Consider the following 13485-nt stretch of genomic DNA (forward strand, 5'->3'; position numbering starts at 1 on the left):
CTTATAACAACATACATCAGCAACAACGCTTTTTAAACGCGGGGGAAGGGAATACTAGTTTTGAACCTTTTGACTTTCCATCCACTGGCGCTAAACAAAATCGGAAGTGAATGAATCTTGTCCTTAAACTAAATATCATTAAATTGGATAAATTAAATTGAGATCATTATATGCTTTAATACGACATGGAAGTGCAATTTTACAACACAATCTGTTTTCTTAAAAGATAATCCAATAATTTAATGCTTTCTTCCCAATTTACCGCTCAAACACTGGTGTCAAAAATCGAGCAACGGCCAGTAATGCTTTTATTTTGAAGGCTGTGTCCGGAAGTGTTTTTATATGTACATTCAAGGTCTGCACTTTACTGGCGGTGGTTTGAGTGGATGTGTCGAGTGAGGTTTCGATAAACTTCAGTGGAAACAGGGGGAAACTGACAGCAGGTGCAGGTGAGTGTTAATGAATTAAACGTCTTTTTTACTTTCTCGGTGTGTTTACCTTTGCACATTAAGTGAGACTGAAAACTACGGAGACCAGCAGCCACCTCAACAGGTAGTTTTACTGCAGACCTGCAGCGTTAATGGAAACGTCAGCTTAAATTTCAAATCACAGAATGTTTTGTTGTTTTTAACTTTTAGTGAATGACACTTCAGACAAAACATAACTATCTAACTGTAGTAGTAACTACACGAAGTTATTTATTGTCCATTATTTGTAGTTTTGGTACAGATTTTAATGTTATATTTAGTTTTAATTACGGCTCAACATCAGCGTTAGCATGGCTTTGGTAACGACTTCAGTAGTTTCGATTTGTACTTAAATAATTTGAGATAGCTTTAAATGTTCTAATCTTTAAAATTTTGAGTTTATACTCTAGTAACTACTTTAGTTACAAAAGTTTTATAAATTAAGATTTTTGTGCACAAAACAAAGCACACTGCACTCGTCACACCACCTGCACTTGCGACATGCAGTTTTTGCAGAAGTAACCTGTATTACCTGCCGAACCTGTTCTCATGTTTTGTAAATCAGTTCACAGGTATCCTGATGATTGGAAAACACTGAAACCCATTTTAAATGGTAATATTGAATCACAATGGGCCTGCTGTCTGTAGTTTCACCCTTTGCTGGGGCTGTAAAATGTCCAGGTTTCAGGTCAACACACCCGAGATTAAATCCATTGAATTACTTCAAAATGCCAACATTTTATCTTACATTTATTGAAAGAAACCGTGACAACTAATAGCCTTTTAATTATTCACAACTTTAAACATCAGTCACTGTGGTCTAATGAACTGCAGTTATGTGTGTTAAGGTAAGAGTCAAGCAGATTCGAAGCCCTTGTTTGTCATTTGTGCTTCTGATCTTATCTGAATGTGCTTTGGCATAAGACAACTAAAGAAAATGCAGATTTATTTACAAAGAGATGCTGTAAATTGACTAAAACCTCTGGAAATATTCATATCTCTCATACTACCAAGACGTACAGAAAGCAGTTTTCTTGCTTCACTTAGAAGCATTACAAGCTATAATCAAATGCTTATAATAATAATTATGTAGACTTTTATGAAAGGTAACAATATTTTTTAGTACAATCTTTGAAAAAAATTGATTAACATTCATCTAAGCTCTAAAGTAAACCCACCCTTGTCTTCCTCTGCTTGTACACTGTATGTCTGTTCTTTAGGGAGATGTGGTGGGTGCTGTGGGTGCTCGCCGCCTTGCTGGCTCTCTTCTGCTGTCTGGACGTGTGGTACTTCTTGCGGGCAGCTGCTGTGATCCTGCGTGCCTGGTTCCAGCCTCCAATCTGGGACGTCACAGCAGAGCAGACCCTCACAGGCCGGGTCACTTCGAATGACATTGACATGTGCCACATGAACAATGCTCGCTACCTTCGGGAGTGTGACTTTGCCCGCTACTCTCTTTACATGCGTAATGGTGTGTTCAAGGCCTTGAGAGCGCTGGGATCTTCGATGGTAGTGGGAGCCACAACCATCCGTTACCGCAGGGCTCTGTGTATCAGTGAGGGTTACGAGCTGCGGAGTCGAATCGTCACTTGGGATGACAAAGCCTTTTTCCTGGAGCAGAGATTCGTTTCGACAAAAGACGGGTTGGTTTGTGCTGTCATGTACTGTAAGCAGAACGTCATACGCAGCAGTCCGGACAAGATCATGCAGCACCTGTGTAAACGGAAGGTAAGATATGGCTTTTTATATGTTTTTAAAGATTTTACAGTGGAAAGGAAATACAAAACACCTTAAGGACACTAAGAGTGTGATATGTTTGTTGCAGGTGGAGTGTCCTGAGTTTCCAGAGGACCTTCAGCATTGGGTGAACTTCATCTCCGCCAGCAGCCAGGCCCTGAGAGCCGAGAGCAGAGTGGATGAGGGCAAGGACAAATGAGGCGTTGCGTGGACAGCTATTAAGACTGGCTTTTTGTAAAACAGCAAATTTACCAGCTCAGGATTAAAAAGCCCACTGAGACATTTGTCTTCAAGATTACTCGACTTAAACACACTCGTGCCTGAACTTCTAAAAAAGAGATTTACTTACCACCTTAATACACTACTATGTCAACACTGGAAAAACTAATGCAGCACATCAGATTGTTTGGAGAGGCTAAATAACGCTAACTTTCTCAGTATAAGGCAAGTAATGTGATTGTAATGTGTTCCTTCTTGTGCCATGAGAGCAATAAAACAAATCAATTTGAACTCCTGTTGATGCACTTTTAAGCTCTTACTTTTCATGTAAGGTTACTTTTTTCTTACAGGTTTAATGGAAAAACCAAACATCATAAAACATTAAATAAGAATGCATGCAAATATTAGCGTGTAATAAAACAACAAAGCAAATTGGTTAAACGGAACATTAATTATTTTGGAAAAAGAATTATTATTAAAACCTGCAGTCAGTTGAATGCTGAAATACTTAATAAACAGCATTAGAATTGCATTTTAAATTGGGTGAGTTTTTCAAGAATTTATGTATGATTAAAATAATTGTATGCCTTTGTGGGAATTGTGTTAATTATTGCTTGTATATAGATATGGTAGGATACATATTTGCTGATGATGGGGCTTTGTGGAGAAGAAGGGAAGACATTAATATTTAATTCAAAATAAAGTGTCAATGTGTGTAAGAGAAGTGGGGGGGCTATAGAAAAGTCAAAGCAAAAATGACAGTTTGAGTCGACTTATTCCAGAAGATGGCAGTAAAACAACGCAGAGTTGTGCCCGCTGCCGTTAAACCTCACAGAAGAGGAAGAAGACTGTTCGTGACGTCACACACCCGGAAGTCATGTTCATTCATTCTACCGGTTTCTTCAAGTTATAGCGCATCTCATGTTAGCGCTATCTTCTGGACGCACAGTAAGTTTTACAGACATAAAAAATACTTTTACCTTATTAATGGTTAAAACTATATATTCGATGTTGATAAAACAAAGAAATTACGTCTTTGACAGTCAGGATTATGGTTTATGTACTACCAAGGCCAGCAGCTGCTGTCAGCTAGCACCTAAGCTAACAGATTTGGCTGTCACAGCAGTTGCGCCGCGTTCATTTGAATGCAGCAGCGTTTAGCTTCCTGGTCCTCAAGGTTGAAGTGGATGATTATAGAAATATGCTGTTTCTGTATATTTAGCTTTAAAGTGATGACAATTAGTTGAAAAACGCTAACCTTTTGGTTTTCTATAAACCTACACTGACATTGAAGAGGTCAAAGAAGCATGTTGTGATATGCTTAGTGAGGATATCAATCAAGAAAACTCTCTATGTGTTTATAGATTTAAAATATTTCAGCTGTAGGATGCCATAAACTAAGCTCTTTAAGTCACATGGAAATGCTATTTGTAATGTGTAGCATATTATTTGTCTTTAAAATAATCATTGAATGTATCAGGTTGGCTTCTTCTGATTAATATTTGGACTGTTGTTGCAGAGAGATGCTGCTGCTGGTGCTGGGTGCCCTCCTGCTGCTGTTCTGCAGTCTGGATGTGTGGTACTTCCTACGGGGGGCCCAGGTGTTTTTCGAGGCATGGTTCCAACCCCGAATATGGGACATTCTAGCTGAGCAAACCATTGAAGGAATGGTCCTCCCCCATGATTTGGACTATATGGGCCACATGAACAACTCCCGATATCTGAGAGAGTGTGACTTTGCACGCTTCCACCATTACATGCGCAATGGGTTGTTCATGGCATCACGCAAACTGGGGGCCAAGATGGTGGTGGGGGCCTCCACTATCCGGTACCGGCGCTCCCTGGCCTTCCGAGAGGCTTTTGAAATCCGTACCAAAGTAGTGGGATGGGATGAGAAGGCTTTTTATTTGGAGCAACGCTTCGTGTCCAAGAGAGATGGTTTTGTCTCTGCTGTCATGCTCTGCAGGCAGAATGTGGTGCGCTGCAGCCCGGAGACCATCATCGAGTTTGTCTGTAAAAGGAAGGTGAGTATTTTCTAGAGATGGAGGAACGTATTTGTATGAGTGTGGTAGGGTTGCACATGGTGATTAATTTTATTACTAATTAATCTGCAGATCACTATATCTATTAATTGTCTTGTCTAACATACAGAAAAATGCCTAGTGAGTTAGTTAGTGAGAAGATATCCACCAGAAGTTTCTTCAACCCATGTGGATAGCTTTAAAACAATCTTGATTAACTATCAAAATAATTGCCAATTAATTGTCCATCAATTGTGCATTGTTTCAGCTCTAGGCCGTGACTTTATTCCACTTTAACGTTCTGCTGATTTGTGTTTGTGTTCAGATCGAGTGCCCCGAGCTTCCTGAGGACCTCAAACACTGGATTAGCTACATTTCAGCCAGCAGCCAGGCCCTGAGAGCCGAGAGCGGACTGGAAGAGAAGAACAAGTGAAGCCGCACCATGACACCATGTATCATGAGTGTAGACCCACATATCATTGCATTGCACGCACACATATAAAATACATACTCGAACACAAACAGTTAAAACATGGTAGAGAGTTTTTAGTTGACTTACCAGATTCCATTTATCTCAGTCTTTACCTGCTGTGTATTTTTGTATGATGTGAACAGAAATACTGAACTTGGGACAGCTGATTATGAAAACTTGAACTTTAAGGTATTCCATGTTTTAAAACACACTGTACTTTATGCACTGGGATCATTTTGAAGAAGGTGAGACGATAACGTAGTTTCATCCGTGCAGCTTATTTAGCAGCTGAATAGACTGGCTTTCATTCTCATTTAGTAAACTTCAGACTAGCATGTAGAGCAAAAGTTAACCTTCCACTGGCATCAATGCATGTTTTAAAACAAAGGAATATTTTTGTGCCTGTTTAACTTGATTAGCCGTAGCTTCCACTTACAATTGAGTGAATTATAACTTTTTATGGGGAAAATGTAGGCGTAATGCAATACTTGAATGGACATTATGAACATATACTGGCTAATGTTTTAATCTTTCCATCAGCATTTTGCACAAGGTAACCCAAATGAGTAGACACACTGAATTCCTGTCAACAATCTGAATGGGATTATTTGATTTTAAGGGATCTTTTATCAGTGAAGTATTGTTTTTTCACTGAATTTATTGCATTTAAAGGGTAGGCTTCTTGATTGGAATTGCATGAAGTCCTTGAATCCAGACATGATAGAAAAATGCTAACAAGAGGTTGCTTCTATCCTAAACCTTCAACGCACAATAAAAGCTAATGCTGGGATGTTTTATTGAGACAGCCTTTTGAAATCTAGGACCTTCCCTTTAATGCATCACAGCTTTAGTTTGTGACCAAAGTAATGTATTGTTCTGTATGAAGAAGAAAAAAATCATAAACCTGTATGTCTAACCTGTTATTTATGTTTTTCATGGCACTGACAACAAATTCCGGTTCAGTTATTTTTGTTTGCTGACATATGTTGTCCTTTTATTTTCCACTTATTTTATTTATGTTGAGAAGGATTATGTACCAAACTTTATTTATTGTGTTTGTCAATTATTGAAAAGCGTTTTAAATTAAAAATGCATTAGAAACTCAGTAATGGTGTTTGTCTCTAAGTGCTTGTTATTCATCAATAACCTGAGCTACTAGTGTACTTTGTAGTCCTGATGACAAGTATTTGAACCTCGTAGCTCAGTTACCCTACAGGTTATGTGTGTTTTAGTACAGTTATTATATAAGTTATGTTTAAGGTTCTCAAAAGCCCAAATAGAAATTTGCTCTCTACAAACAGCTCCAGGAAATTATAAAACAAACAAACAGGTCATCTTTAAACGTTTTGTGTAAGACTGGAACTACTGGGTTGAAGAATTTGTTCTCCTTTTGTTCAGTGTTGGTCAAACTGGGTCTTAGTTTCCTTTTGGTGTTTGGAGTAAGCAATGTTTACTTTTGTGTTTTGGACTGTGTCAGAGTATATACATTTGTTCAAAAAAGGAAGGTATTACAATTTAAGGTTCTTGACTTTTACCTTGCTTATTACTTTTACCTTGCTTATTATTTTGTACTTCACAATCTCCTTTTTATTGCACATTTATCTGACAGATTATCTGAAACATTGTGCATGTTAAGATTTTACATTATATATTGTATCCAAAAGTAGGTATAATTAGATGGCCCTCGATCAGTTACATTGTAAATACATTTCACTTGTTTATACTGATCAAATTAGAATATATCTCTGACAGGAGTTCCTCTTTCGCATTATGACCTTAGTACACTTTCAACCTTTGAACTGCAACAATAAACATCTAACTCCTTCAAAATAAAGTCCCCATTTTTAGAAATCTTACCTACAAATTTATTAAGCCTGAAAAACTCAACTTGTAGTGTATCCCTATTGCATCATTTTCTTTAATATTTATTTATTAAATTATTATGAAGTTTCAATGTTGTACGTATGGTGAAAATGTTTGTGTTTTGACAACATGTGTTATTAGTTTGGTATTGTTTAGTCATAAAACAATATATACACATTGATGGAAAGTAACTAGCAAAAAAGTATTTTAAATGTACTTAAGCTTTTCCACTTCATGTTATTACTTGACTACATTTTAGAGTGAAATTGCGTTACTTTTTTCAAACTTTTGTGTACTTTTGACACTTCAATCGTTTTGCCACTACAACTATTGTGCTTTTATCAGCCTTATCTTGATCAGTTACAACAGAAAAATGTTGCTTACACGTTAATAATCAATAATGTCTTGTCTCTGAATTGGGCCACTCTTCATACTTGCACTTGTAATTGCTTTATTCTGATAATGCATCAGCATTATTTTGGATGAATGGGTTTACTTGGGATGGAGTATTTAATTAAAATTACTAATTTGACTTAAGCATACAATATGATTAACATTTGTCCACTGCTTTATATATATATATACTGTACATATACTGTATTATATCACACAAAACAAAACAAATGTTTCACAACATGGACAGATGAATATCATTCGAAGTCAATTTCTAATTTAATGATTATGGAGATAAAGTTACCAATAGTATTTCATCTGCTTTAATTTGAAATGTAGTATAATTTAAAAATTAAATCCCCGCTTGCGTTTCCGGTGACGCGTCTCTCACCACGCCCCCCTTCTTTTCACTTCCTGTAAACAAAGCAGCAGCTGTCTGTCAGTGGGATTCCTGTGTTTTCGATCATTTTCTCCGTCCTTTTCGGCGTGTTTCGACGATGGCCCAGGCCGGAGTGGTTCTGGACAAGGACCAGTTTAACTGCTCAATATGTCTGGACGTACTGAGGGACCCTGTGACCATCCCTTGCGGACACAGCTACTGCTCGGTGTGTATAAAGAACTACTGGGACCAGGACGACTACCTGGGGGTCTTCGTCTGCCCGCAGTGCAGGCAGAACTTCAACCCGAGGCCGCTGCTCAACAGAAACACCATGTTGGCCGACGTGGTGGAGAAATTCAAAAAGACTGGTCTCCAAGAGGCCGCGACGCCGTCAACCCAGAGCTTTGCTGAGGCGGACGACGTGGAGTGCGACGTCTGCACCGGGAGGAAAAACAAAGCTGTGAAGTCTTGTCTGGTGTGTCTGGCCTCCTACTGCGACGTCCACGTCCAGCCCCACTACGACTCTGCTGCCTTCAAGAAGCACAAGCTGGTTTCGGCCTCCAAAAAACTACAGGAGACGATCTGTACCCGACATGATAAGCTGCTGGAGGTTTACTGCCGCACAGACAAACAGTGCATCTGTTACCTGTGTCTGACTGATGAGCACAGGGGCCACGACACGGTGTTGGCTGAGGCCGAGATACAACAGAGACAGGTAATCAAATCATCTGACTCAGAACAAAACTGACTGATCAAAGACAGTAATGTGACACAGTGGTGTCAAGTATGTTCTCAGTACAACTCTGAGGTACTTGAGTTTTGCTTTCCATTTTATACTTATACTTTCACTATGTATCAAAGGAAAACATATTTTACCTTTCACTGCTTTACAGTTAGGTACAAACCATTTAATTTATGAATCGATATTTTGGGCACAATAAATATGAAACTATCTGGAAAGATTCCTCGATTAATCAATTGATTTGACAAGTCGAATTGAGATTTTGTTGAAAAACAAAATAGAAAAGATAAAGATCAGTTGGCTTTAGCTTCAAAAATAATGTTTTTAATGTAAATGTATTAATTTTGGTTTAATTGGTTGGACAAGCAAAGCATTGAGAATGTGTACAGCAAATACACCAAAGTGGGGTATAACCAACTAGGTCCCAGACAATTTTGTCCTCAGTTTCCAAGGAGGCCCCACATGGGTTAGCACAGATGGGCTGATGAAGGGCCCTTGATGTGCTCCATACAGGGCCCATATGAGTAACCCAAGTTTCTCCCTTTTAGGGCCTACATGGGTTGATGATGGTTAGGTTACTTTGGGAAATGGGTAATTTCATCTCAGTACAATTTATTGTTATGATCCCAGTCCAGTAAATTAAAAAGTCTTGTTACGCAGTTTCTCTTGTGCAACATAAAACCATCGTGCAGACACTGACACTTCTTCCTGACATTTTACCCGGAGGCTGGCAGAAAGTCGGGGTCAAAAATTCGGCTGTTGTCAATGTCAGGAAATGTTCAGGAGTGCAGTGCATGTGTGAAAGGGGCTTAAAAGACACTTACAAGAATGTTCTGGATGAAGAGCGCAGGTTGTCATTAGTAAAATAGTGCACAGTCAAGATATTGCACTGTGCCTTTTAGCGTTCCCATTATTGCACAACTCACCTCTATAGCAAGGCTTAGTAATTAGAGTGTGAGGATCAATAGCGACTAGAAATAAGCCGCAGCTTTTTTAGATGATCAGATCTCCACAAAGTTAAAGTAACTTTAATTTCCATATTTGTTGATATATTCTCTCAGAGGGAGCTCGGCGACATGAAGCAGAGCTCTCAGATGAAAATTCATCAGAGGGAGAAGGAGGCGCAGGAGCTGCGACAAGCCATTTTCTCTCTCACTGTAAGTACAAACACCAACCTTTGTCTTGTAGGTAAATTAAGTGGTTCACTACCTAGATGCTACGAAGGTCTCTACTATACCAGAGTCCTGTAAATAGTTTATATTCTACCATTTTATCACCCATAACAACGCCCCCTAAATGTCGCTTTGTGTCTCTTCAGCGCTCTTCTCGGGCAGCAGCGGAGGAGAGCGACGCCGTCTTCACCGAGCTGATCCGCTCCATCGAGCTGAAGCGCTTTGAGGTGAGGGAGCTGATCAAAGCCCAGGAGAAGACGGCCGTCAGTCAGGCTGAGCAGCTGCTGGACAGGATCCAGAAGGAGATCAATGAGCTGAAGAAGAATGAGGCTGAACTGGACAAACTTTCCCACACTGACGATCCCATCCATTTCCTCCAGGTAACCACCCAGATCTATCATTCTTCAAATTCCATGACAGTAACAGCCCACACGTCTGACCATCTTGTCCTCTTTGTGTTTGTCGCTGCAGAGTTGTCAGTCTGTCCATGCTCCACCTGTGCTGTCGGCTCTACCCTCAATCTGCGCTGACCCCAGCCTCACCTTCGCCCCAGTGATGACAGCTGTGGTGGATTTTAAAGGACTGCTGCAGGAGGTCTGCCAGGGGGGGTTTGTCAGCATCTATGAGAGAGGTATGAAAAAGGGTTTCTATCATATTAGTGGTTTTATCTGGTACAAACTGTTGTTCATGTGAATTTGTCTGTCTCCTGTTTTTAGTGAGGGATGTAATAATCGTAGGTCCTCCAAATCCTAATGTACAGCTCGACACAACACAGCCGAGTGGAGGGGCAGCAGCTGTTCAGATGGAACAAACACAAGGTGAGTGAGTAAATCTGTGCAGGGTCATTTTAAAAATGTCATTTGAATGAGAAAAAATGACAAAACATTTTGTCAGAGTTCAAATGCATGTATTGTTACATCCTGGGTGCGCTGGTTTAGCTCAGTTGGTAGAGGAACAGAGGCTACAGTCCTTGACACATTGACCGCAGGCTCGACTCCCAGCCTGCCGATCATTTGGTGCATGTCATCCCCCAACTCTCTCCTCCCAACATTTCTAGTCTCTCTTCAGCTGTCCGATGAATAAAGGCAAAAAGCCAAATAAATAATCTCAAAGACCTTTTGCTGGGAGGTTTCCTTGTCTGGTCGAGTGTCGGATAACAGGGCGTCATATGATGCCAGATATGAGATTTTAAAGCCTGTTGAAACAAAGTCAAGATGTTGTTTTCAAATTGCTCGCTTTGTCCGACTAAAGTACAAACGTATTGATTTTGAAGGAGTAGTTATATAAAACCAAGAACAGAAACAACCTTCAGATTAGAGAAGATTAAAATCAGATAATATTTTGCCTGTTTTACTTGAATATTTTCTTCTGCTTTCATTGAATGAATGAAATGCTCATTTATTTTCTGTCCACTGTGTGATCTACTAATCGACTTATTGATGCTCCACACTGAATGGGAACAAAAAAACCCTGCTGCATACTACCCACGTAATGTTAATTATCTTAGTGAAAAGTATGCAGCATGGTAATATACCATGACATTTATATTGTAAGCCAGTTTGCAAATGCTACTATTGTTCCAGACCCCAGACATTATGTAAAACACCTTACATTTATGCCTCAGTATTTCATTGCATCAATTAATCTATCTGTTTTTTGTCTGGCATGTCCAGGTCATAATTAGTGATATTATTAGGAATCTTTATAGTTATTTACAGCTGGAAGCACTGGAGTATGATATGAATATCAATATATTGAATGCAATTAATAATTGCAGGCTTCCTTATTCGTACTGGTTTGTGTTGATGTTTGATGATAATATAATTAGAGTGCACTCGTAGTCTTTAGTGTTACCCTTTGTGTTTGTGTATCCCATCTGAACCACGTTCCCACGCAGCACAAACACCTGAGTCGACTTGTTTGTTTACAGTGGAGTCTGCTGAATGAGCAGAGCGGAGGTGTGACGGAGCTGCAGATTCTGAACCGCAGAGACTCTGCAGTAACACTGTTTGTTGTCTTTGTGCTTTCAGTGATCCCTCCACTTGGCCTAGACCAAAGCCCTGTGAATCCTCTCAACCCTTTCCTCACCCCAGGACCTTCTGTGCCCACCTTCGCCTTCTCTCCGTTTGGTAAATACAGCCATCGTCAAACATTTAATGTATTTCAACATGAAACAGTGTTCAGTTATTTGTGGTACATTTTGATCTGTCGCTTTTACCCCATACATATCATGTCCAGAAACATGTTTGTGATGTGTAGTAATGGAAAGATTTGAAGTTCAGGGCTTTAAAAATGACAAACACAGTGACATCTGGTGGCTTCGGAAACTCACAGCAGACCTTTCAGACTGGAGCCAAATCACTACAACACCTCACTCTAGGGATGCATGACATAATTAACCAATAAAATAATGGGCTGCTGCATACTTGATTAAATGCCCGACCTCGGCGCAATGTCCCCGGGGCGAAGAAGACCTGCGCGGCGCAGCATGATGACGTCACGTGTGTCTACCTGCAGCATGAGAGAGTTAGAAGCCAAACGTTTTTCAAAGTGTCCGAAATAGACAGCAAAACTGCTATTAGCAATGACTGCTCAGCTTCGGTGATGCGAGGAGGAGCCAAGGCAAAGTCTTTCAACACTACAAACTTGAACCATCTCAATACCCGTCACCCCGACCGTTGTAACAAATGTGATGAGAGTATCACCATTATACTGTACGCTAATTTCAAAACGGAAGAGAGTTGATGATCTCTGCAATTAGGTGTGCGGGAAAAAAATATCGGTATCGTTAATCGGCTAAATGAGTTGTAAAATATCGGCATATCGGATATCGGCAAAAAATCCAATATCGTGCATCCCTACCTCACTCCATGTAATCTCTGTACACTCAAGTTCACAAAGCCTATAATAACATGAACATTTATGGTGTTTTTTCGGCCCAGCAGCCAGTGTGGGTATAATATGTAACATGTATGTGTTAAATGGTCTAGAAACTACTAAACCAATATTTTTTAAATGTGTGTAACAATATGCCAATGTTCAAAACCGTAGAAATATGTAACTTTATTCAGGAGAAACACATTATTTTATCTCACCAGATGATGCGTTACAAAGCGGAAGTTAGTTACCTAACCTGCCTAACGAGTTATACTTACATGAGTCGCAATGTGACGTGATATTTATACATTTTTGTAGTACTTTGATTAGGTCATAACTTGGTATTTTTTCAGACTTAATAATAATAATAATAATAATAATTTTGTCTTTCAAGTGTACATAGCCATATGTATCAGATGTTTTTTCTCTCAGTTTTAAAAGAGTGAAACAAGCTTTGATGTCGTTTGATATGTAACCTCCTCCTAGTGTTTTTGCTGTGGTCTAGTAACTCCTCTTCTGTCTCCTCAGGCTCCAAGTACTCCTCAGGATCCAGGCAGAGGCACCTCCAGCGACGCGCTCACCCCAGGAGGAAGTAGACATGTAGTGGACATCAAAGTCAACATTTCACACGCAACAACACAGGCTGAATGTCGATGTACCGCAGTGCTCTCATCCCCTTTACCTCTTAAAAGTCTGCACCAACACTGAGGAAATGTACATTTAATATTTCAGCTTTTGCCATTAATTGAATAGTTTTGTTTTTGGCAATCAGATATACTTGTATCTTGTATTATGGTGCAGGTGGAAAAGAGATGAGGAGAGCATTCGTAAGTGTCCCTGAAAGTCTCTTTAAGGATTACTTACAGTATTAAGGAGCTCAAAGCAGGTGTGAAGTTGCTACATTTGATTTCAGTATTTGTAACAAAGTTGCCTTGAAATGTATTTTTGGTTTTTAGTTCTTTTTAAAGTTTCTGCTTTTATTTCTCTTTTTTTTTTAACCAAACCTTCAAAACAGTGATTTTGCTTTACAGACGTATGTGGTAATATATCGTGATTTGTGACATGCTGACATTAAAAAAGCAAACACACTTGTACAAACACAACTTTCTCAATGGTGGTATTTATCTGCATGAGGGCTGGTTT

The 13485-nt window shown here is 39.5% G+C and overlaps 3 protein-coding genes across 3 annotated transcripts; all 3 read left to right on the plus strand.

The window, feature by feature from the left end:
- Positions 1 to 359: 359 nt before the first annotated feature.
- LOC138611969 (protein THEM6-like) lies at positions 360 to 2714 on the plus strand. The gene is made up of 3 exons (XM_069685248.1): positions 360 to 449; positions 1688 to 2195; positions 2293 to 2714. Exons 2-3 carry the CDS (start codon positions 1692 to 1694, stop codon positions 2401 to 2403), a joined length of 615 nt encoding a protein of 204 aa, XP_069541349.1. The 5' UTR covers positions 360 to 449; positions 1688 to 1691; the 3' UTR covers positions 2404 to 2714.
- Positions 2715 to 3299: 585 nt separating this feature from the next.
- LOC138611879 (protein THEM6) lies at positions 3300 to 5986 on the plus strand. Its single transcript, XM_069685134.1, has 3 exons — positions 3300 to 3371; positions 3943 to 4447; positions 4770 to 5986. Exons 2-3 carry the CDS (start codon positions 3947 to 3949, stop codon positions 4875 to 4877), a joined length of 609 nt encoding a protein of 202 aa, XP_069541235.1. The 5' UTR covers positions 3300 to 3371; positions 3943 to 3946; the 3' UTR covers positions 4878 to 5986.
- Positions 5987 to 7645: 1659 nt separating this feature from the next.
- Positions 7646 to 13445, plus strand: ftr67 (finTRIM family, member 67). The gene is made up of 7 exons (XM_069684284.1): positions 7646 to 8266; positions 9355 to 9450; positions 9612 to 9845; positions 9937 to 10096; positions 10182 to 10283; positions 11496 to 11594; positions 12871 to 13445. Exons 1-7 carry the CDS (start codon positions 7670 to 7672, stop codon positions 12936 to 12938), a joined length of 1356 nt encoding a protein of 451 aa, XP_069540385.1. The 5' UTR covers positions 7646 to 7669; the 3' UTR covers positions 12939 to 13445.
- Positions 13446 to 13485: the final 40 nt, after the last annotated feature.

The sequence above is a fragment of the Semicossyphus pulcher genome, unplaced genomic scaffold (assembly GCF_022749685.1).
Source record: "Semicossyphus pulcher isolate SPU_LCO1_2020_fin unplaced genomic scaffold, fSemPul1.0.p SCAF_7, whole genome shotgun sequence".
Classification (NCBI taxonomy): domain Eukaryota; kingdom Metazoa; phylum Chordata; class Actinopteri; order Labriformes; family Labridae; genus Semicossyphus; species Semicossyphus pulcher.